We start from the raw sequence: 23,891 nt of genomic DNA, 5'->3' as shown, positions 1-23,891 counted from the left end.
ATTTCATGCACAGCAAGCCTGGGAAGACTCACCCATCTGAGTAGGGAATAAATATAGGATAAATTGTTGGCAGAAAGCTTTCAATCGGGTGAATTTTCTCTGAGCAAAAAGCCAAGCTTTCTCTAAGTCACTTTTACCTACGTAATCTTTTTCTCTGTATGCTCAGGAACAGTCAGAATCTGGGACTTTGGCAGTGGGCAGGAGATGAAAGTGTTGCTGGAGGGGAAAGACTGGAAGGAGGAGGAGCACTGCCTACAACGCCTCGTTTTCCTCAAAGCCCAAGAAAAACACCAGCACCTGGTCCTGGCCTTGGAGCGCAACGGGACTATCAAAATGATCCAGGTTTATAATCCCATTTCATATTCGCACTGCAGGTGCCCTTTTCGGGAAAATCAAATGAGTCCGTGGATAATCCCCACCCATGTAACGCCTCTCTTGGTAGCCAGCTGAAGATAGTGTTTATCCTCAACCTTCTCGTGATGCTCCTCATTAACTTGGCCCAGGTTCAAGCAAAGAGCAAAAAAGAATCCCTGCCCAGTCACCGCACGTTGCCCATCAAGCTTCTGCTGAAGGGTTAGTCAGGGTCTCCTAAGGCGGGTGTCAAGAAGGTTAAATTTATACTCAGCTGCCACCTCGGACATGCTTTACACCCTCATATGGGGATAATTCACTGCAGAATTGCTTTCCGGCAGGCTCTGTCCCTTATCACCCATAATGCATTCAGGGATGCTCAAGTCACTTTTCCAGCTTGTCACCAAAATCGCTTTGTTTATTTTAAGGTTAATGATGCAATCTGCCCAGGGCTGTTTGGGGAGGATTGAGGTAGGCTAATTTATTTTTCCTATGACTCTATTACCACCTCGGAATGCTAATGCCCTCTTCAAATTTATAATGAAGACTAGATCATCTATCCTGGCTATCGAGCGGATCTCACCCCGTCACCTCGAACTCAAGGACTCACCTCACTGCCTTTATTATTCCCCTTCTGAAAGCTAAGACCAGAAAAAGAAAAGTCTTGAATAGCATAGCAATCATGAAGCACCAGCTTAAGATGACTGATGACCTAAGAACTGGAAAAAAGGAGTAAAAAACTTCCCTGATGTAATATACTCTTCTCTCGTCTGAGCAATCCAAAATGGCACTGTAGAAAGGCATTTCTTAGTAATGCACTCTAAAACAAAACGAAATGTTGATTTTTGCTTTATAAAGTGCCACTGTTCATCAAGATGCCCTTCCTACCAGACAATGTCTGTTGTCACAAATGCTCCTTTTTTGAGGGCTGCAACAAGTAGCATGGAACTATTCACTCACCAAAATTGTTTTTAGTTCTACTGTAGCATTTTTTACTTTGATTATTCTGGTTCTGCATTTAGAACCTGCAGATGGATCTTGGTAAGAACTGAAAACCTCTCTTATTTATATTTGTATTCTTGGCCATGCCCAGAGCAGGTGCTCATTAAGGATAGAAAGAATAAAAATAAATAAATAAAGAACCTCTTCCAAGGTAGACAACAGTAAATTTATGAGCGGTATTTGGAGAACTTTTACCAGTGTTAGAGCGGGCAGCTTTATAATATAATGTTGAAAGTATACTTATTTGCTTATTATTATTAGTTTATTATTATTATTATCTACTAAATCTGCCTATTAGAAATAAAATAATTTGATTTACATACTTATTTTCTAGAATACTTTCATTCATTCATTTTTTTCAATGACCATTTACCAAATATTTACCATGTTCCAGAAGGATATTCCCTTTCACCATGAAATTCATAATTTAATAGGAGTTGCACTGATCCCCCTATTACAAGTGTTGTGAGTGTTTTCACAAAGTGCCTCAGAAACTTGTGTGGTGGGATGGTTGTCAGACTAATCGGGTAGCCAGGACATTTTTTTTTTCCAGCTAAAAACAGAACAAGCTTTATAATAAATTTCTTTCCCTAAATTCCAAACCCCGCTTCTCTGTTTGCACCAGAAAATGGAAGGTGGACAGGTGGAAGTTGGAGCTGAGAGTGGAATGGAGGAAAGATAAACCAAACCTCTATCTTCCTAGACTCCCAGCTGCCTTAAAAACAAAAACAAAAACAAACAAACAAAAAAGCAAACAACCCCCCCCCCGCCCCCCAGCAAACTAAAAAGCCAAAATCTGCTTCAGTAATCACATTCAGTTATTCAGGAAACATTGCTGATGCATTATGAGCTGTATGAGCTGAGAAGGGTCTCCAAAGTCTCATGTACTTTTAAAAGTGTTCAAACAGTCCTTAATGGCTTAAATACAATATCTCTCTTACACTTCTGTTCTTGGTTTTATTTTCTCAAGTCTCAGAAAAATGCTTGTGCAACTGCCCGCTCTGGGCACAAATCATGGCCGTGCTGAATATTCTGGGCATGATTTCCTAAGCCGTGTAACAAGAGGGCAGACTGTAAATTGACTGGTCTATTAATACAACTTCATAGACAACAAGAGAAGAAAACAATGATTCTTCTCATCATCTCAGTTTTAAGGGGATAGAACTGCATTCTGCCTATATGAAACCTTTGGCAAATTTGAGAGAAATTTGCCCCCAAGTCATTGTTGACAAAACCATAGGTTGGTGAGAGATTACTGTTCTAACATAATAAACAAAGCACTGTGGGGGTTTCCAGGAAGATGATTAATTGATCTCAAAATCATTCAAATTCTAAAGACCCACTTACTTACCCTCCTTTTATCCACAGTACTTTAGATCTACTCATATAGTTATATTTGTGTGTCCTTTAAAGTAAATGATTTTTCTTTATGAAGCAATTAACATAATAGTGCTCTTAGCATTATATGAACTGCTGTTTTCCTAGATAACTGATTCCTAAAGACTTACCAGCCAATTCCAATATAAGATAAAAGATTTCACCAAGTAGAGATGAAATGTAGAAAAAAAGGGTAACTTTTGACAAAGCTACTTTTACTTCCTTTAAATTTTAAGATTGTATCTTTCCTACTGTTTTGTATTACTATAGCCTTTCTTTTCATAAAATAATGTTAGTAGAGTTTCCCATCTCCTTCTCCCTCACGTCCTCACTTGGTAAAATTGAATGTGAGTGACTCTAGGTCAATCTTCAAAAGGTATTTTGTAAATTCTACTGCTCTGTGAATTCAGAAAGTCTGAGAGCCACTGTCATAGGAGATTCTATTGAAACCCGATTCTATTGAAACCCGTTAAGCCTGTTAAAAATGACTGTCGGGCCGGGTGTGGTGGCTCATGCCTGTGATCTCAGCACTTTGGGAGGCCAAGGCAGGAGGATCGCTTGAGGCTAGGAGTTTGAGACCAGCCTGGGCAACATAGTGAGACGCCATCTCTACCAAAAAAATATAAAAATTAGCCAGGCATGGTGTCACACACCTGTAGTCTCAGCTACTTGGGGAGCTGAGGTGGGAGGATTGCTCGATCCTGGGAAGTCAAGGCTGCAGTGAGCCATGATTGCACCACTGTACTCCAGTCTGGGCGACAGAGCAAGACTCTGCCTCAAAAAGTCACAAAAAAACTAAACCACTGTCACTAACTCATACCACCAGGTAGGCACATAAATCTAACTAAGCGATTACTCAGTGTAAATATCTGGTCACTCTTGAGATACTGCTGAGATTCATTCCTTCTGTCCCACAATGGCACAAACTCTAAACAAAGACTCCACCAGTACGCAGGAGTACTATTGGCCCATACTTTTAAATTAACATGGATATGAAATAACAGAGGCCTTAGGGCAACACCTAAAGTCAAAGTTTAAAAAATGGAAGGACTTTTATCCATCAACTAGCTAAAGTCCTCATTTTGCAAATAAGAAAATTAGGGCCAAAGAAAAATAGGGCCAAAGAAGGTATGTACCTTGCCCGAGGTCCTGCAAGAACTAAGACTAGAAACCGGCTGTCTTCACTCCTAGGCCAATATTCTCTCCACTTTTCCATAACTGCTCGTCAACATAGAAAGAGTCCTGTTCTGCAAGCAAAATAATTGACCTTAAAATTTTGACTTTTATTCCCATATAACAATTCAAACATTAAAAATTAATGGCCTCTCATCAATAATAACCAGTTATAAAATACAAATATGGCCCAGCACAGTGGCTCACGCCTGTAATCTCAGCAGTTTGTAAGGCCAAGGCAGGCAGATTGCTTGAGGCCAGGAGTTCAAGACTATCCTGGCCAATATAGCAAAACCCCATCTCTATAAAAAATACAAAAATGAGCTGGATGTAGTGGTGTGTGCCTGTAGTCCCACCTACTTGGGAGGCTGAGGTGGGAGGATCACCTGAGCCTGGGAGGCAGAGATTGCAGTGAGCCAAAAGAGCACCACTACACTGTAGACTGGGCGACAGAGCAAGACACTGTCACACACACTCACGAAAGAAAACATAAACATAGTACAGGTGGAATAAATGATCACATCACAATAGCAAACAAAAGTATAAGGTACCTAAAATAAACATAGCAAGAACTATGCAAAAGTTTTGTGGAAATACATCTTAAAGGATGTGAAAAGAATCTGAATAAATGGAGAGATATACCACATCCACAGATGGGATATGGCAAAGGTATCATGATTATGTTCAAATTAAAAATAAAAGCTGGTCTTAAAAAACAAAGTGAAAAGACAAGTCACAAACAGTGAAAAGACAAGTCACAAACAGTGAAAAGGCCATTGCACTCCAGCTAACTGAAGAAGAGTTAGAAACCAGAATATGTAAAGAACCCCGCAAACTGCAGGAAAAAAAAACCCACAAATAGCCCAATAGAAAAATGAACAAAGGACAGGTAAGGAAATCCAGATGGCTCGCAGACACATGAAAAAATGTTCAACTCACAACAGTCAGGGAAATATTATTAATGGTTAATATAACTAATATGTTTAAAAAATAGTTAAAAAAATTTTAATAGTGGTAGTTTTCATTTTTAGTATCTCATTTTATACACTTTATAAAAGGTCTGGGATATATGTGCAGAACGTGCAGGTTTTTTTCTTTTTTTTTTTCTCGAGATGGAGTCTCGCTCTGTCACCAGGCTGGAGTGCAGTGGCATGATCATGACTCATTGCAACCTCTGCTTCCCGGGTTCAAGCGATTCTCCTCTTGCAACCTCAGCCTCCCGAGTAGCTGGGACTACAAGTGCATGCTTGGTAGCCCAGCTAATTTTTGTATTTTTAGTAGAGACGGGGTTTCACCATGTTGGCCACGACAGTCTCGATCTCTTGACCTCGTGATCCACCCGTCTTAGCCTCCCAAAGTGCTGGGATTACAGGTGTGAGCCACCACACCTGGCCCGTGCAGGTTTGTTACATAGGTATACACGTGCCATGGTGGTTTGCTGCACCCATCAACCCGTCACCTACATTAGGTATTTCTCCTAATGCCATCCCTCCCCTATTCCTCACCCTCTGAAAGGCCCTGGTGTGTGATGTTCCCCTCCCTGTGTCCATGTGTTCTCATTTTTCAGCTCCCACTTATGAGTGAGAACATGTGGTATTTGGTTTTCTGTTCCTGTGTTGTTTGCTGAGAATAATGGTTTCCAGCTTCATCCATTTCCCTGCAAAGGACATGAACTCATCCTTTTTTATGGCTGCATAGTATTCCATAGTGTGTATGTGCCACAGTTTCTTTATCCAGTCTATCATTGATGGGCATTTGGGTTGGTTCCAAGTCTTTGCTATTGTGAATAGTGCTGCAATAAACATACGTGTGCATGTGTCTTTATGGTAGAATGATTTATAATCCTTTGGGTATATACCCAGTAATGGGATGGCTGGGTCAAATGGTATTTCTGGTTCTAGATCCTTGAGGAATTGCCACACTGTCTTCTACAATGGTTGAACTAGTTTACACTCCCACCAACAGTGTAAAAGCATTCCTATTTCTCCAAATCCTCTCCAGAATCTGTTGTTTCCTGACTTTTTAATGATCGCCACTCTAACTGACATGAGATGGTATCTCGTGGTTTTGATTTGAATTTCTCTAATGACCTGTGATGATGAGCTTTTTTTCATATGTTTGTTGGCCGCATAAATGTCTTCTTTTGAGAAGTGTCTGTTCATATCCTTTGCCCACTTTTTAATGGGGTTGTTTTTTTCTTGTAAATTTAAGTTCCTTGTAGATTCTGCATATTACCCCTTTGACAGATAGATAGACTGCAAAAATTTTGTCCCATTCTGTGGGTTGCCTGTTCACTCTGTTGATAGTTTCTTCTGCTGTGCAGAAGCTCTTTAGTTTAATTAGCTCTTGTCAATTTTGGCTTTTGTTGCCATTGCTTTTGGTATTTTAGTCATGAAGTCTTTGCCCATGCCTATTTCCTGAATGGTATTGCCTAGGTTTTCTTCTAGGGTTTTTATGGTTTTAGGTCTTACATTTAAGTCTTTAATCCATCTTGACTTAATTTTGTATAAGGTGTAAGGAAGGGGTCCAGTTTCAGTTTTCTGCATATATGGCTAACCAGTTTTCCCAACACAATTTATTAAATAGTGAATCACTTCCCCATTGCTTGTTTTTGTCAGGTTTGTCAAAGTTCAGATGGTTGTAAATGTGTGGCATTATTTCTGAGGCCTCTGCTCTAATCGATTTGTCTACATGTCTGTTTTGGTACCAGTACCATGCTGTTTTGGTTACTGTAGCCTTGTAGTGTAGTTCAAAGTCAGGGAGTGTGATGCCTCCAGCTTTGTTCTTTTTGCTTAGGATTGTCATGACTGTATGGACTCTTTTTGGTTCCATATGAAATCTAAAGTGGTTGTTTCTAATTCTGTGAAGAAAGTCAATGGTAGCTTGATGGGGATAGCATTGAATCTATAAATTACTTTGGGTAGTATGGCCATTTTCACAATATTGATCTTCCTATCCATGAGCATGTAATGTTTTTCCATTTGTTTGTGTCCTCTCTTATTTCCTTGAGCAGTGGTTTGTAGTTCTCCGTGAAGAGGTCTTTCATATCCCTTGTAAGTTATATTCCTAGGTATTTTATTCTCTTTGTAGTAATTGTGAATAGGACTTCACTCATGATTTGGTTCTCTGTTTGTCTGTTGTTGGTGTATAGGAATGCTTGTGATTTTTTAACATTTATTTTGTATCCTGAGACTTTGCTGAAGGTGCTTATCAGCTTAAGGAGATTTTGGGCTGAGACCATGGGGTTTTCTAAATATACAATCGTGTCATCTACAAATAGAGACAATTTGACTTCCTGTCTTCCTATTTGAAAGGGTATTAAAAATTAGTTTTAAAATGTTCCATTTCATACTCATCAGGCAAAACATTAAGAAAATCAAATAATACCAAGTGTTAGCAAGAATATGAAGAAAGGGGAACTCTCATCTACTCCTGGTGAGAGTGAACATAGCTAAACACTACCTAGAGAAGTTGTTAGGTGATAGCTAGTAAAGTTGAAGATGTGCATATCTTATAGTTAGGTAATTTTACCCCAGATATATGCTGTAGAAACTGTGCCGCCTGTCTGTAAAGAAAAGCAGTACCAAATTGGCACTCTGAACATCCGTCAATGGGGGAATGGATAAATATATTGTAGTATGTTTATATAATATGATAAAGCAGTTTAAAATAAATAAACTGGAGTTCCATGAAATAACTTGTATAAATCTCAAAAGCATCCTATTGAGTGAAATAAGAAAGTTGAAGAAGAATCCATATAGTTGGACAGCATTCCAACATAGAAATATTAAAACTTTCATGACTAACATCATATTCACATTACTGGTTACTCTAGGGAGGGAAGAAAGAGGAATTATATTAATAAGCAAGGAAGAGATGGGGCTGAAGATTTGGTAAAGCTAGATGGTGGATACATCAGTGTAGGTTCTATTTTCTCTATCTCTTTAAAACAGTTCAAAATAAAATAATTAATTGAACTTTTCATGTACTCACTGGATTTCTATTAAAGGGCAAGGAAGATGATATTTACCTCATGGTGATCTGGGAGCTGCCCGATGTTGTGCCTTTCCTACAAGATGGGAAACATGCTGTGCATCTGAGAGTGTCTACTAGAGATAGGAACATGGCTATTCCTTTCCCAGATGTCGAGTTAATAGTTGAGAGGAATGCTTCTCAACCTTCTAATGTAAGTTTCCTCTCTTAGTTTCTTTTTAACTTTTGCTTTTTGTTATGGAAATTTACAAACATATATAAAGGTATAGAAAATAATACAAAGAGCTTCTATGCATTATCGCTCAGCTTCAAAAATTTTCTGTGTATGGCCAAACTTATTCTTTATTCCCAGCTCTTCACCATGACCACCACCAATGGATTTTTTTTTTTGAGACCGGGTCCTGCTCTGTTGCCCATGCTAAAGTGCAGTGGTGTGATCATAGTTCACTGCAGACCCCAACACCTGGGCTCAAATGACTCTCCTGCCTCAGCCCCCCAAAACGCTGGGATTATAGGCATAAGACACCGTGTCTGGCCCACCACCAATGGATTTTGAAGCAAATCTCAAACATTATGTCATTTCATCCCTTTATATTTCAGTATATATGTCTAAACAATAATGACTATTTCAAAAATAATACCATTATTTTCTAAAATATATTAAAAATAATTTGTAAGAAGTTGTTAATCTCATCACATATTCATTCAGTGTTCAAATTTTCCAGATATCCTTATAATTTCTTTCTTATAATTGGTTTCAACAACCAAGATCCAAACAAGGTCTATTTGTTGAATTTGGTTGGAAAAATCTGTTAAATATCTTTTTTTTCTCTCTCCTTGCAATTTATGTCCTGAAGAAGCTGGACAGTTGATGCCATAGTTTTCCACTTTCTAGATTTTGCTGATTGCACCCTCGTGGTGTTATTTAAGAAGTTCCGCTGTACTTCCTGCAATCTGGTAGTTAATCTGGTGGCTTAATTGACTACAACATGGATTTTTTTGTTGTTGTTGTTAGCAATACTCCTTCATAGGTGCTGTCCTGTATTCCATCAAGATTCTCACAATGACCAGTTGTCTTTTTTTTTTTTTTTTTTATCTCAGCAGTCATTGATGATTATTACCTAGGTCTATTATTTTCATTCAAAGTTTTCATGCTGCCTTTCTGCTTCATTTACAACTGGAACGTGTCTTTAAAGAAAACCTCTCCTTTATCAAATACTTGGTTACACTGAGGTACAGTTTATATAGAAAAGCAAACTAATTCACGATTTGCTCCTTATATTTATCAGTTTTAAAGTGGAGAATAGGTTTCCTAGCATCTTCCAAAGGTGGTCCGTGAATTTTGTTTATTTAATATCATTATTGACTCACAAATTTAAATGTTCTTGATGTGTTTCAGTCCATTTAATTTGTTATTATTATTGATGCTCAAACTGTCCCATCTGAAACTGGTTGGAGCCTCTTCAGGCTCCTGAGTTCCTCTGATGTGACCTCAGAAGCTCTGGATAGCTTCTAGGTATGACAAGATGATCCAGGCTCATCTTGTACATTTCTTTCCAGATCTAAAATCCACTATTTCTCCAATATATTCTACTTCTTTTCAGTGAGAAACAGTATCTTAAAAAACCACAACCTGGGTTCTAGAGCTGCCCACTGCCACTAGGTTGGTTCTTCTTTTTAGACTTTTTCAATAGACAGCTAAGAAAACACATTAAGAGAAAATGCACTACTATTTTGCACTGATATTCCCAATTCAAATGTAAGGTTATATGGCTTTTACTAATTTTATTTTAATTTATACCTTTCTCTCAGAAAATTTTGATTTCTAATGATACAAGCATCATTACTTATTTGCTTTATGCTATTATTTATATAATGTATTCTTCTACATAATATACAGGTTCTTTATGTCATTTTATATGTTATCATTGTACATTACATTATATTCTAGTTTCAGAAAACAATAAAATTTCTAGGAACATGATACCTGACACAGCTCAGAATCTTGCTTTTTTTGCAGTTCTTTTTGTCCTTAGGGTATATAGCATGTGGAATGTACTGTCAAATTACTGTGCTTTAAAATTACTTAAAATAATTCCTTGTACCACCAACTCTATATATGGTTAAGTTTGCTTCATTTTTCAAATGTATTGCATTTTTAAAATTCAGTTTTGTTTTATTGTTATGTAAAACATTTCCATACTTCTAAGATTAAATTACAAAACAAGTTCTATTCTGAGCTACAAAACAAAGTCTATTGTATTCATGTCTTTTCCACCTTGTTCTCTCCTTAACCTATAGTTAACTTTTTGTTTTTAAGTTTTTGGTTTATGTTTCCATGCTGTTTTTAAAAAATATAATCAAATACTTGGTTCCCTCTCCACCTTCTTAAGCAAATGATAGAATACAATTTACATCCCTGTATTCCCTGCTTTATTTAATAATCTATTTGAGACCATTATAAGCCGTACATAGAGATCTTTATCTTCCTTTTATTTTAAATTGTGGTAAAATACACGTAAAGTAATATTTACCACTTAGACTATTTTTAGGTGTACCGTTAGCGACATTAAATACATTCACATTGTTGTGCAACCTTCATCACCCAGCCATCTCCAGACGCTTTCATCTCGCAAAACTGAATCTCTGTTTATTAAACAATAACCCCCTATTTCCCCTTCCCTCCAGCTCCTAACAACCAGCATTCTAATTTCCATCTCTATGAATTAACTTACACTGGGTATATCATATAAGCAGAAACATATGGTATTCGTCCTTTGTGATTGGTTCGTTTCACTTAGCATGATGTCCTCAAGGCTCGTCTATGTGTAGCGTATGTCACAGCATCCTTCCTTTTAAAGGCTGAACATTATTCCATTGTATGTATAGAACACATGTTGTTTACCCATTCATCCATCAATGGATAATTGGGTTGCTTTCACTTTTTTGCTATTAATAGCAATGCTGCCACGAACATGGGTGTACACATATTCATTTTTCTTTTCTTTTCTTTTTTTTATTATACTTTATATTCTAGGGTACCTGTGCACAACGTGCAGGTTTGTTACATATGTATACTTGTGTCATGTTGGTGTGCTGCACCCATTAACTCGTCATTTACATTAGGTATATCTCCTAATGCTATCCCTCCCCACTCCCCCCACCCCACAATAGGCCCTGGTGTGTGATGTTCCCCTTCCTGTGTCCAGGTGATCTCATTGTTCAATTCCCACCTGTGAGTGAGAACATAAGGTGTTTGGTTTTCTGTTCTTGCAATAGTTTGCTGAGAATGATGGTTTCCAGCTGCATCCATGTCCCTACAAAGGACACTAACTCATCCTTTTTTGTGGCTGCATAGTATTCCATGGTGTATATGTGCCACATTTTCTTAATTCAGTCTGTCATTGATGGACATTTGGGTTGATTCCAAGTCTTTGCTATTGTGAATAGTGCCTCAATAAACATACGTGTGCATGTGTCTTTATATCAGCATGATTTATAATCCTTTGGGTATATACCCAGTAATGGGATGGCTGGGTCAAATGGTATTTCTGGTTCTAGATCCTTGAGGAATCACCACACTGTTTTCCACAACGGTTGAACTAGTTTACAGTCCCACCAACAGTGTAAAAGTGTTTCTATTTCTCCACATCCTCTCCAGCACCTGTTGTTTCCTGACTTTTTAATGGTCACCATTCTAACTGGTGTGACTTGGTATCTCATTGTGGTTTTGATTTGCATTTCTCTGCTGGCTAGTGATGATGAGCATTTTTTCATGTGTCTGTTGGCTGCATAAATGTCATCTTTTGAGAAGTGTCTGTTCATATCCTTTGCCCACTTTTTGATGGGGTTGTTTTTTTCTTGTAAATTTGTTTGAGCTCTTTGTAGGTTCTGGATATTAGCCCTTTGTCAGATGAGTAGATTGCAAAAATTTTCTCCCATTCTGTAGGTTGCCTGTTCACTCTGATGGTAGTTTCTTCTGCTGTGCAGAAGCTCTTTAGTTTAATTAGATCCCATTTGTCAATTTTGGCTTCTGTTGCCATTGCTTTTGGTGCTTTAGATATGAAGTCCTTGCCCATGCCTATATCCTGAATGGTATTGCCTAGGTTTTCTTCTAGGGTTTTTATGGTTTTTAGGTCTAACATTTAAGTCTCTAATCCATCTTGAATTAATTTTTGTATAAGGAGTAAGGAAGGGATCCAGTTTCAGCTTTCTACTTATGGCTAGCCAGTTTTCCCAGCACCATTTATTAAATAGGGAATCCTTTCCCCATTTCTTGTTTTTGTCAGGTTTGTCAAAGATCAGATGGTTGTAGATGTGTGGTATTATTTCTGAGGGCTCCGTTCTTTTCCACTGGTCTATATCTCTATTTTGGTACCAGTACCATGCTGTTTTGGTTACTGTAGCCTTTTAGTATAGTTTGAAGTCAGGTAGTGTGATGCCTCCAGCTTTGTTCTTTTGACTTAGGATTGTCTTGGCAATATGGGCTCTTTTTGGTTCCATATGAACTTTAAAGTAGTTTTTTCCAATTCTGTGAAGAAAGTCATTGGTAGCTTAATGGGAATGGTATTGAATCTATAAATTACCTTGGGCAGTATGGCCATTTTCACGATATTGATTCTTCCTATCCATGAGCATGGAATGTTCTTCCATTTGTTTGTGTCCCCTTTTATTGCATTGAGCAGTGGTTTGTAGTTCTCCTTGAAGAGGTCCTTCACATCCCTTGTAAGTTGTATTCCTAGGTATTTTATTCTCTTTGAAGCAATTGTGAATGAGAGTTCATTCATGATTTGGCTCTCTGTTTGTCTGTTATTGGTGTATAAGAATGCTTGTGATTTTTGCACATTGATTTTGTATCCTGAGACTTTGCTGAAGTTGCTTATCAGCTTAAGGAGATTTTGGGCTGAGACAATGTGGTTAAGTATTTCATGTGAATGGATGTACCATTGTTTATTCAACTAATCCCCTGTAGGTAAGCATTTGGGTTGTTTTGAATCTTTTCCAATTAAAAGTAGTGCTGCAACATATATATATATGAAAAAGACTTGTGATTATTTCCAAGAAGTAGTTCCTGATAACCAGAAACCTCATCTACACCCAGATTCCCAGAACTTAGCATTGCCATGGCAAAAAAGGCCACACACAAAATGAACACACTAATAAGAAACTGGAAAAAATATGTGGAACTTATATCACAAAGGACTAATATCTATAATATATCTTCCTAATTATCTATATATACATATTGTATGTATGTATATCTATATATACATATCTATGTGTACATAGATACATATTTCTAATATATCTAATATACAACAAACTTTTAAAACATTAGAAGGAAAAGAACAACCTAGATAGAAAATTGACGAAAGATATGAAGAAATAGTCCATACATGTACTAGCAAGGTGCTCCACTCATTATAAGATAAATGCAAATTAAAGTGTGTATATATATACTTTATAAAATACTTTATGAAATACATATATACTTTATGAAATATATATAGAGAGAGAGTTGGTTTCCATTGTTGACAGTGTGTCTTTGGGATAGATTCAAGAAGAGGGATTGGGTTACTGGGTCAAAAAGTAAATGCTAATATAATCTTCCTAGACATTACCAAACTCCCCTCCACAGAAGTTACAGAGCTCTGCATTGCCCCTAATATGTGAGACTGCCTATTTCCCCACAGTCTTACCAACAGTGTATATTATAGTCAAACTTTGGAACTTTTTCTAATCTAGATGAGAAATCAAAACAAGTGCCTTTTTACTTGAACAAGTGAGAGCAAAATGAGAAGTGTTTTTAAAAAGATAAAAACCTATGAAAAGAGAAAGCTGGAATTTTATTAGCTGACATTGAAAAATCTAGTTAAAATTACATGATGTAAAAATAGTGAAATAATAATTGGCCAGAAAAGAATGAACAACCATTCTGTGACCTTTTAATACAGCCCCAAACTTAGCCTTCCTGTTAAAATATAATTTGGTATACTTTAATTTGCATTTATCTTATCATGAGTGAGGGGAGCATCTTTTTAATACACATATGGACTATTTGTTCGTATCTTTTGTTAATTTTTCTATCTAGGTTGTTGTTCTTTTCCTTCTAATGTTTTAAAAGCTTTTTGTATACGAGATACATTAGGAATATATACATATATGTATATATAAATAATTAAGAAGATATATTATGGATATTTGTCCTTTGTGATGTAAGTTCCACATATTTTTTCCAGTTTCTTATTAGTGTTTTCATTTTGTGTGTGGCCTTCTTTGCCATGGCAATGCTAAGTTCTGGGAAGCTGGGTGTAGATGAGGTTTCTCGTTATCAGGAACTACTTCTTGGATATAATCATAAGTCTTCTTCAGGCTTTGTTCAGGTAATCCATTCGTCTATCTAAAAATAGGCTGGTGCAGTGGCTCACGCCTGTAATCACAGCACTTGGGAGGCTGAGGTGGGTGGATCATTAGGTCAAGAGATCGAGACCATCCTGGCCAATATGATGAAACCCCTTATCTACCAAAAAAACAAAAATTAGCTGGGCATGGTGGCACGTGCCTATAGTCCCAGCTACTCAGGAGGCTGAGGCAGGAGAATCGCTCGAACCCAGGAGGAGGAGGTTGCAGTGAGCTGAGATCACACCACTGCACTCTAGCCTGGCGACAGAGTAAGACTCCGTCTCAAAAAAAAAATAAAAATAATAAAAATAATAATTTTAAAAAACACATCTATCTATCTAAAAATAACTCGTCTCTCTAAAAATAGGCAGCTCTTTTAAATTCTCTGAGATTTTAAGGACAAGTTTGTGATACCAAAAACATCACAAAATGGTCAGTCACTGTTTCTAGCCAATTACTAATTTGATCATTTTTACATCATAAGATTTTAACTAGATTTTTCAGGGTCAGTTAATAAAATTCCAGCTTTCTATTTTTATAGGCTTTTTTTCTATTTTTAAATTTTTTTTAAAGCTTCCCTTCTTGCTCTAGCAGCATCACTTGGTCAACTGTAAAGGCACCTGTTTTGTTGTAATTTTTTTTTTTAATGGTTATTTTAAAACCTAAATAAGGAAAGTATATCATCAGATTATTTTTTTCAGGATATTCTCTGAATTCCAAAATTGTAATTAGTCTTAAAATAGCCAGCCTTAATTTCTCATAATAAAGGAATATTAAAGTACTTGCCCCTGATAAGTTCTTAGTGATAGAACTTCAAAAGTTATACACCCACAGTTTTTAACCTGCAATCCACTGGCTCTCTGTCCATGGGTAGACTTTGGGGGTCTAAAAAGCCTCCGAAATTGTATGCAAAACTTTTTTTCTGAAGAGTGCAAGGTTCACAGCTTTTTCTTTCTCAACATTTTATTATGAAAATTTCTAGACATTAGAAAAGTTGAAAAATTTAGAGCGGACATCCATATATTCGTCCACTTAAATTTTACTATTAACATTTTGCGGTCTTTGCTTTATCATATATTTATTCATCGGTTCATCTTCTACTCACCCTTATATCCATCTTATTTTAAAAATATATTTCAAAGTAAGCCGAAGGCATTGATACATATCACCCCTAAACACTTCAGTGTATGCATCATTAACTAGAGTTCACTGTTTATGGTTTTGCTTTTAGTAAAATGTACATAAAATAAAATGCACAAAATTGAAGCCGCTATTCAATGAGTTTGAAGAGAAACATAAACAACCAGAACCCCTAGCAAGATAAAGAACTTCACCATCACCCCAGAAAGTTCCTTCATGTCTCTGCCTATTCAATATCTGCTCTTTACCCAAAGGCAAACACTGTTCTAATGTTTTTCACCAAACATTTGTTTTTTTCCTATTCTAGAATGTCACATAGTGGAGTAATATAGTATACAGTTAAGGTTTTGTTCATTTAGCATAATGCTTTTGAGATTTGTCTATGTTGCTGCATGAATCAGTAGCTAACTCACTTTTATGCCTCAGTAGTATTCAACTGTAGCTTTTTTTTCTTTTTTTCTTTCTTTTTTTTTTTTTAAGATTCTTGAAGTGTTTGTGACCAAGAAATGTTAATAACAACAGGTACGACTGGGAAATTTTGACGGTTCAGTTCCAGACCATGACAATAAAGCAAATATCGCAAAGCAAGAAATTGTGGGTTTCCCAGTGCACACATAAAAGTTATATTTAGGCCGGGTGTGGTGGCTCATGCCTGTAATCCTAGCACTTTGGGAGGCTGAGGCGGGCGGGATCACTTGAGATCAGGAGTTCCAGACCAGCCTGGCCAACATGGTGAAACCCCATCTCTACTAAAAATACAAAAATTAGCTGGGCGTGGTGACATGTGCCTGTAATCCCAGCTACTCAGGAGGCTGAGGCAGGAGAATGACTTGAACCTGGGAGATAGAGGTTGCAGTGAGCCAAGGTCACGCCACTGCACTCCAGCCTGGGTGACAGAGTGAGTCTCTGTCTCAAAAAAAAAAAAAAAAAAAAAGTTGGCCGGGAGCAGTGGCTCACGCCTGTAATCCCAGCACTTTGGGAGGCCGAGGCGGGAGGATCACAAGGTCAGGAGATTGAGACCATCCTGGCTAACCCGGTGAAACTCCGTCTCTACTAAACATACAAAAAATTAACCGGGCGTGGTGGCGGCGCCTGTAGTCTCAGCTACTCGGGAGGCTGAGGCAGGAGAATGGCGGGAACCTGGGAGGCGGAGCTTGCAGTGAGCCTAGATCGCGCCACTGCACTCCAGCCTGGGCGATAGAGCGAGACTCCGTATCAAAAAAAAAAAAAAAAAAAAAAAAAAAGTTGTATTTATATTATACTGTAGTCTATTATGTATGCAATAGCATTATGCCTAAAAAATGTATATACTTTAATTTAAAATACTTTATTGCTAAAAATTGCTAATAATCATCTAAACCTTCAGCAAGTCCTAATCTTTTTGCTGGCGGAGGGTCTTGACTCGATGTTGATAGATCCAGGCTTATCAGGGAGGTGGTTGCTGAAGGCTGGGGTGGCTGTGGCAATTTTTAAAAATAAGACAGCAATGAAGTTGCCGCATGGATTGCCTTTTCCTTTCAGGAAAAATTTCTCAGTAGCATGTGATGCTGTTTGATAGCATTTTACCTACAATAAAATTTCTTTCAAAATTGGTGTCAATTCTCTTAAACCCTGCCCCTGCCCAGTCATCTAAGTCCTTCGTTGTCATTTCAGCAGTGTTCACAGTATCTTCATCAGGAGCAGATTCTATCTCAAGAAACAACTTTCTTTGCTCATCCATGAGAAGCAACTCCTCATCCATTCAAGTTTTATCACGAGATTGCAGCAAGTTAGGCCTCACTCCTAATTCTAGTTCTCTTCCTATTTCTACCACATCTTCAGTTACTTCCTCCACTGAAGTCTTGAACCCTTCCAAGTATCTTTGAGGGTTAGAATCCTTTTCTTCCAAATTCCTGTTCATGTTGCTATTTTGACCTCCTCCCACGAATCACAAATGTTCTTAATGGCATCTAGAATGGTGAATTCTTTCTGGAAAGTTTCCAATTTGAGCAACCAGATTCATCATAGGAATCACTATCTATGGCAGCTATAGCCTTACAACATGTATTTCTTAAATAATAAGTCTTGAAAGTCAGAATTTCCCCTTGATCCATGGGCTGCAGAAGGAATATTGTATTCACCAGCATGAAAACGACATTCACGCCGTACATCTCCATCAGAGCTCCCGGATGCATTTTCAATGAGCAGTAATACTTTGAAAGGAATCTTTTTTTTTTTTTTTTCTGAGTAAAGTAGCTGTATATGTTGAATTCAATAACTTAATTTACCATCTCTTTAGAAAGCTATTTTTGTGATATGCTTACACCTCCTCAACAAGGCAGGCGCACGTGTGCATGTCTGAGGGATGAAGTGTTGCGGGCATATGTTTGAGGCTGAAGAATGGAGAAAAAGAAAACTACACCTTTGTGTTCCTATAGAAATTTAAACTAATTGTTTTTTTAATGAGGATCTTGATTAACTTTATTGATTTACTCTAATATTAGAGTATTCTAATCAAACCATTTGCACTTTTCAGCTTTCAGAGAGATAAGTGGTCAGACACTAAAGAATGGAGGAAAACTGCAAGTTACAGCCAGAGCAACTGAGAAAAGTCTTCAGTTTTTTACTCCCTGACCTTAGCAAAACAACCATAATATAATTTATTTCCTTTTTATTATTATTAACCATAAAGCTTCCTTGCAAAAAAAAATAGAATAATATAGATGGTTTTATGGAATTTGGAAACAATTATTTTATCACAGAATGGAGAGAAACTGTATTAGTTTTCCTCATACTGAAACAAATGTCAGTTTGGAACTGCAATTTGAATGTCATTCATTGCTAGTTTAAATGATAAGTAGGTTTTTTCTTAGCTAAAAGTCCTTTGAAATCAATATATACAGTGACTATGTCATAATAACGTTACCATGTAATGTGCACAAAAGACAGAACAAAATGCATGTCCTCATAAAGTCTAGCCTACTTCCCTTTTCAACTCCACATATCATTGGAAGCACTAGGTTCAATTATATGTATCTGATATATGAAATCTTACTTATAGCCAATACAAACAGAAAGAAGATGCCTCTAGAGTGAGTCAGAACCAGGCAGTTAGCAAATAATTGCATAGGTACCAAAAAATGATTGCTCAGAAAAAAAAGAAAAGAAAAGGAAAACTATTATGATAAATTATAAAATAAACTATTGAAGCACAATAAAGTGCCTTTTGGGCTTTTAATGTAAATGTAAATTATCTCCAATTTTGAAACGTTTATTTTTTGTACTTATCATAATTATCATTATAGCACTTCTTTTTTGCAACAGACTTTAAAATTATAGATTGAAAGTTTGCAAAAGTCAGCCAGGCACGGTGGCTCACACCTGTAATCCCAGCACTTTGGGAGGCCGAGGCGGGCAGATAACTTGAGGTCAGGAGTTCGAGACCAGCCTGGCCAGCATGGTGAAGCCCCATCTCTACTAAAAATACAAAAGTTAGCCGGGTGTGGTGGTGCATGCCTGTGATCCTAGCTACTGGGGAGGCTGAGGCACGAGAATCACTTGAACCCGGAAGGTGGAGGATGTAGTGAGCTGAGATCGTGCCACTGCACTCCCGCCTGGGCAACAGAGTGAGACTCGGTCTCAAAGAAAAGTTTGCAAAAGTCACTTAGGAAAAAAATTTGATTGTGCATGGAAATTCTCTCCCTAAAACTCTTTTATTTAGGAAGCACTTTTTATTGAATACCTGCCACGTATCACGCACTGTTCTTAGCACTGGGGATGTCAAGATTGAGGTATAGTACCTGCACTATAGAAGTACAGCAGAGATCCTGGAGTGCTGGGGAGAGGGGGAGGTTTTTGAAGAGGATAATCGCCGAATTATAGCTAAAGAACTCTCAGGAGTTAGCTTGGCTCAGATAGGCAGTTTCTAGAGGGTAGTGAAAAGACAGTGAATCTCAAGTAGAAGAGGTAATGTGAACAAAATAATGGAGGTAACATATTGCATGGTTTGTGAAGAATAACTACAAGTATCTCAGTGTGGTTACAGTAATACTGGGAGTAGTAAAAAATGAAGACAAATAGGTAGGGACCAGACCATGCTTACAAGAATAAGGAGCTTGAGTATCCTGTAACAAATGGAAGGCCTTTGAAGGGCTTTAAATGAGAAATGACACAATCAGGTTTGTGTTGTGGGCAGCTCATCTTTGATACTGTTTGGACGACAGATTTGAAAGGGCCAAGACTAAAGGCAGAAGATTCAGGCAACAGGCTACTTCCTGTTTTAGTTAAAAGATACAAAGATGACCAGGCTCAGTGGCTCACACCTGTAATCTCAGCACTTTGGGAGGCCAAGGTGGGAGGATCACTAGAGGCCAGGAATTCGAGACCAGCCTGGGCAACATAGAGCCCGTCTCTACAAAAAAAAATTTTTTTAATTTTTAAAAATTAGTTGGGCACAGTGGCGTGCACCTTTAGTCGAGCTATTTGGGAGGCTGTGGTGGGAGGAATGCTTGAGCCCAGGAGTTCGAGGTTGTAGTGAGCTATGATTGCACCACTGCAGACCAGCTTGAGTGACAGATCAAGATTCTGTCTCTAAACAAATTTACAATTAAAAAATAATAAAATATATAAGGTCATGACAATGGAGGTAGTGCAGAGGAAAAGGTTTTGGTTTCGGAAAATATCTAGCAGTAAAAGTAGCACAACTTGCAATTGATACCATGCAGTTGGGAGAGGAGGGTACTGAGAGAAAGGAAGGAAAGAAGGACAATTCCAGGATTTCTAACTTGAATGATGAATTGAAAAACAGTGCTAACCAATGAAATTAAGAATAGAGGACCGGGCACCATGGCTGATGCCTATAATCCCAGAACTTTGGGAGGCGGAGGCAGGAGGATTACTTGAGCTCAGGAATTCGAGACCAGCCTGGCAACACAGTGAGACCTTGTCTCCACAAAAAAAATCAAAACATTAGCCAGGCATGGTGGCAGCCACCTGTGGTCCCAGCTATTCCAGAGCCCAAGGTGGGAGGATCGCTTGAGCCCTGGAGGTCAAGGCTGCAGTAAACTGTGATCATTTCACTGTACTCTAGTCTGGGCAACAGAGGGAGATCTGTCTCTGAAAAAAATAGAATAGAATAAAGAAACATGCTTAAAGGAGGTGATAAGTTATATATATTAACACTGAGATACCTGTAAAATGTCTAAGTAATTAAATGTATAAGCCTGAAGCTTGTAGGAGAGGACTGGACTAGATAATTAGGTCATTAGCATTGAGATATTTGAAACATAATCTGAGATTCCTCAGAAAGAGTTGAAAAAAAAAAAAGAAAAAGAAAATGAATTTGAGATAAACCTCCAAAGTATTAATATTTAAAAGGCTGGCAAGGGTACCAAGTAGGAAACAGAAAAATAAAAGTCGCAGAAACACAGCAAAACCAGCAAAGCCTAGAGTCGAGGACATCAGGAGAGTAAGGAGTTTCAGGAAGGGGAGAGCAACTGAGAGTGGTAATTGACAGTGGTAATAGACCTCTCCTCTTATTTAAATGTCACTCTTCTATGCTCCTGTGAAGTCTTATGCGTGCCTCCCTCGGATACAGCACTTTCACATTGCACCATAATCAACACTTTATCTGAGTACTTTAAACTATTATAAGTTTCTCTAGATCACAGATGTCCTACTTGACTTTGTATTGCAAGTATCTAACATAGTAGATATCTAACAAATATTTGAGGCAAGACAATTGAAAAATATCTTAATGATAAATAGGAAAAGCTATCACAGAGTGTTACAGAGCAGAAGCCAATGAAATTTGCTGAGTGAAAGAAAAGTCAGTAAGTGGAAATGATGAATGTAGAATATTCTTTCAAAAAGTTTGAAGGGAAGAGGGTGATGGGAAGTTAATCTAATAGTCGGTAAGAAAGAATAAATAAGGCTGAGAAAAAGCAGCCAGTAAACAGGAAGAGTATATTTTTGTTGCTTTGATGAATTCTGCCAGTTAAAAATTTTCGTGCAAGAAAAATAAGATTTTACTAAATTTCATGCTCTGATATTAAAAATATATATATAAAATAAAGCATTTTGTTTTAAGTTGATGACAATTACAAAGTGTACACATGGCATTTATACCGCGAATCATGAATACTCTATTCATAGTGTTCTGTTTCCTTCGTTCTTCAGAATCCCGCCATGGATTCATTACGAGTGAACTGCATTGATTTACTACAAGTAGAAGGGTATAATTTGATAGCAGCTGGAACCTTAAATGGTGTGATCTTATGGAATTTTGTGACGTCTACTGTCAAAAAAGTGTAAGTTGTGTATTATCCTTAAACAATGTAAAAACTTTACCGCAGAAGAGCCAAGTAACATGCAACACTCAGGGAAGGGCTGGGTGCAGTGGCTCAGGTCTGTAAACCCAGAACTTTGGGAGGAGGATCACTCAAAGCCAGGAGTTTGAGACCAGCCTTACCAACATGGTGAAACCCTGTCTCTACTAAAAATACAAAAATTAGCGGGGTGCAGTGGTGCCTGCCTGTAAACCTAGCTAATGGAGAGGGTGAGGCATGAGAATTGCTTGAACTTGGGAGGTGGAGGTAGCAGTGAGCTGAGATCACACCACTGCACTACAGCCTGGGCGACAGAGTGAGTGAAACTCAGGAAAAAAAAAAAAAAAAAAATACCACCACCACCAACAAAAAACCTCAGGGGACAAAAAAGCAATACATAAAAATGGTGATAACTTTCAAGGCAGGCCTTCCTGGAAGTTACATTCATGAACGGACTATGTTCTAAGTTTCTGAATCCCAGGATGATATAAGTAAGGTGAATTGTAAGCATCTATATTTCCAAGAGCTTTGATCTTTACTATTCTCACCAAGTATATGCTTTTCATGTGTGATCTTGCCCAAATTTATGACCTCAACAAATAATTGAAGTACATAACAACTTCAAACACTAATCTCTCTAGAGCTTCAAACACACATAACCAACTACCTACTGGCAATTTTCATCTGATCGCTACCATCTGATCACTACCAAGACCCTCAAAGCTAAAACATCTTCCCAACCTACTCCCCACTCCCAAACTTCTCCCATTTCCGTATCCCCAGTGCCACCACCATCCACTCAGCCACCAAAGTCAAATGGTGAGAAGACTCCTGGGTAGCATGTCCTTCTCATTCACCACCTCAACACGTCTGATTTATTACAGGTTGGGGCTAACAAGGGCCAATGTGGTAGATGCAATTATTCCTCTCAACCAGTTAGATTTACTCTGGACTATAGCCAAGATCTTACCCTTCCCATACCATCCACTTTTCAATTTTTTTTTTCCATTTGTTGCAAAGGAACTAAAGTAACACTGAAAGATTTGTTTGGATGGATTGTAAATAATAAGTTCTCCCCAGCTGTGTAATTGGAATCTATGCAAGGGCCATGTGTGGCCACCCTATGGCAAGGGGGTTTGGAAAATTTTACTTGCAGATACAAGACGGCCAAGAACCTTAACAATGAATGAAAATAAAATCAAGTTTATCTAAGCATTTGGGGGACGGGAAGATGTATAAAAGAGGAGAGAAGGGGGAATTGGAAAGGACAAGAGAAAAGAAGAGGAAAATACAAAAGAAATGTCTGCCCCTCTATTTACAGTATTTAACATACTGCTGGTCTGTCTGCTCCTTCCCATCCAAGTCTGAGTCATTCCTTTTAGCCAGTTTTTGAGAGGAAATAATCATTTCTTCTTTGGACTATGGACTTCTTCTCTTTGAACCTTTAATTGAAATAGCTGTTTCTGCAGAACCCCCTTTCTGCCCCTCAGTCCATATACTCCTGGATCCTGCCCCTGGAATTCCTGTCATCCTTCTGTTCCTTCACTTCAGCCCATGCCCCCAGCCTTTCCTCACACACTGTGTACCTGCCACTTGATACCTACACCTGTCTGCACTGCAAACTTCCTCTCCTTCTTGCCAATGCTTTCACGCTGTGTCAGCTTATGTATGACTCCTTCCTAAGAAGGGAAGGCAGATAGACTGAGAAGACCATTATCTCGATGCCACACCCTAAAGAGGGAGGCAACACTCGTGATAATAAGCCCACTTTAAAGGTGAAGATCCTCCTTATTAAAGTGCCTTGTTATTTTGCCAAGGGATGCATGCATATCCAACATCCAATCAGAGGAAAACAACCAAGTATAGTGTGGGTCATACACAGTCTCCCTTTCCTATAGGCAGATGATTATATAAGACAATTGACTTCGAATCAGTGCAGTATTTTGCAAAATATATGATTTAGCACAGATCTGTGGAAGGTCATTTAGACCCAGCTTTAAAGGTTCTGAAACTGAAAATGGTTTCCATATTTGCAGTAGAGTCCATCTCTTTGTCTACCTCAAACTTCGCCTAAGACCCCTTCACCAGTCAGAGGACATAACTCTTCTCTTCCTGCTCTAAGCGTCAGGCTTTTTGAGCCCAGACTTA

At 38.0% G+C, this 23,891-nt stretch overlaps 1 protein-coding gene across 1 annotated transcript in view; it reads left to right on the top strand.

Annotated features, from left to right (window-relative positions):
• The window catches only part of WDR64 (WD repeat domain 64), a 157,291-nt gene that overhangs the window by 99,535 nt on the left and 33,865 nt on the right, over positions 1 to 23,891 (top strand). Inside the window, exons 13-15 of the mRNA XM_074037116.1 lie at positions 167 to 342; positions 7,913 to 8,089; positions 21,595 to 21,725. Coding sequence (XP_073893217.1) covers positions 167 to 342; positions 7,913 to 8,089; positions 21,595 to 21,725 — 484 coding nt within the window. The remainder of the gene's footprint in view (positions 1 to 166; positions 343 to 7,912; positions 8,090 to 21,594; positions 21,726 to 23,891) is intronic.

Source organism: Macaca fascicularis, chromosome 1 (genome assembly GCF_037993035.2).
Source record: "Macaca fascicularis isolate 582-1 chromosome 1, T2T-MFA8v1.1".
Taxonomy (NCBI): Eukaryota; Metazoa; Chordata; class Mammalia; order Primates; family Cercopithecidae; genus Macaca; species Macaca fascicularis.
This window is presented reverse-complemented; position numbering and strand designations above follow the sequence as displayed.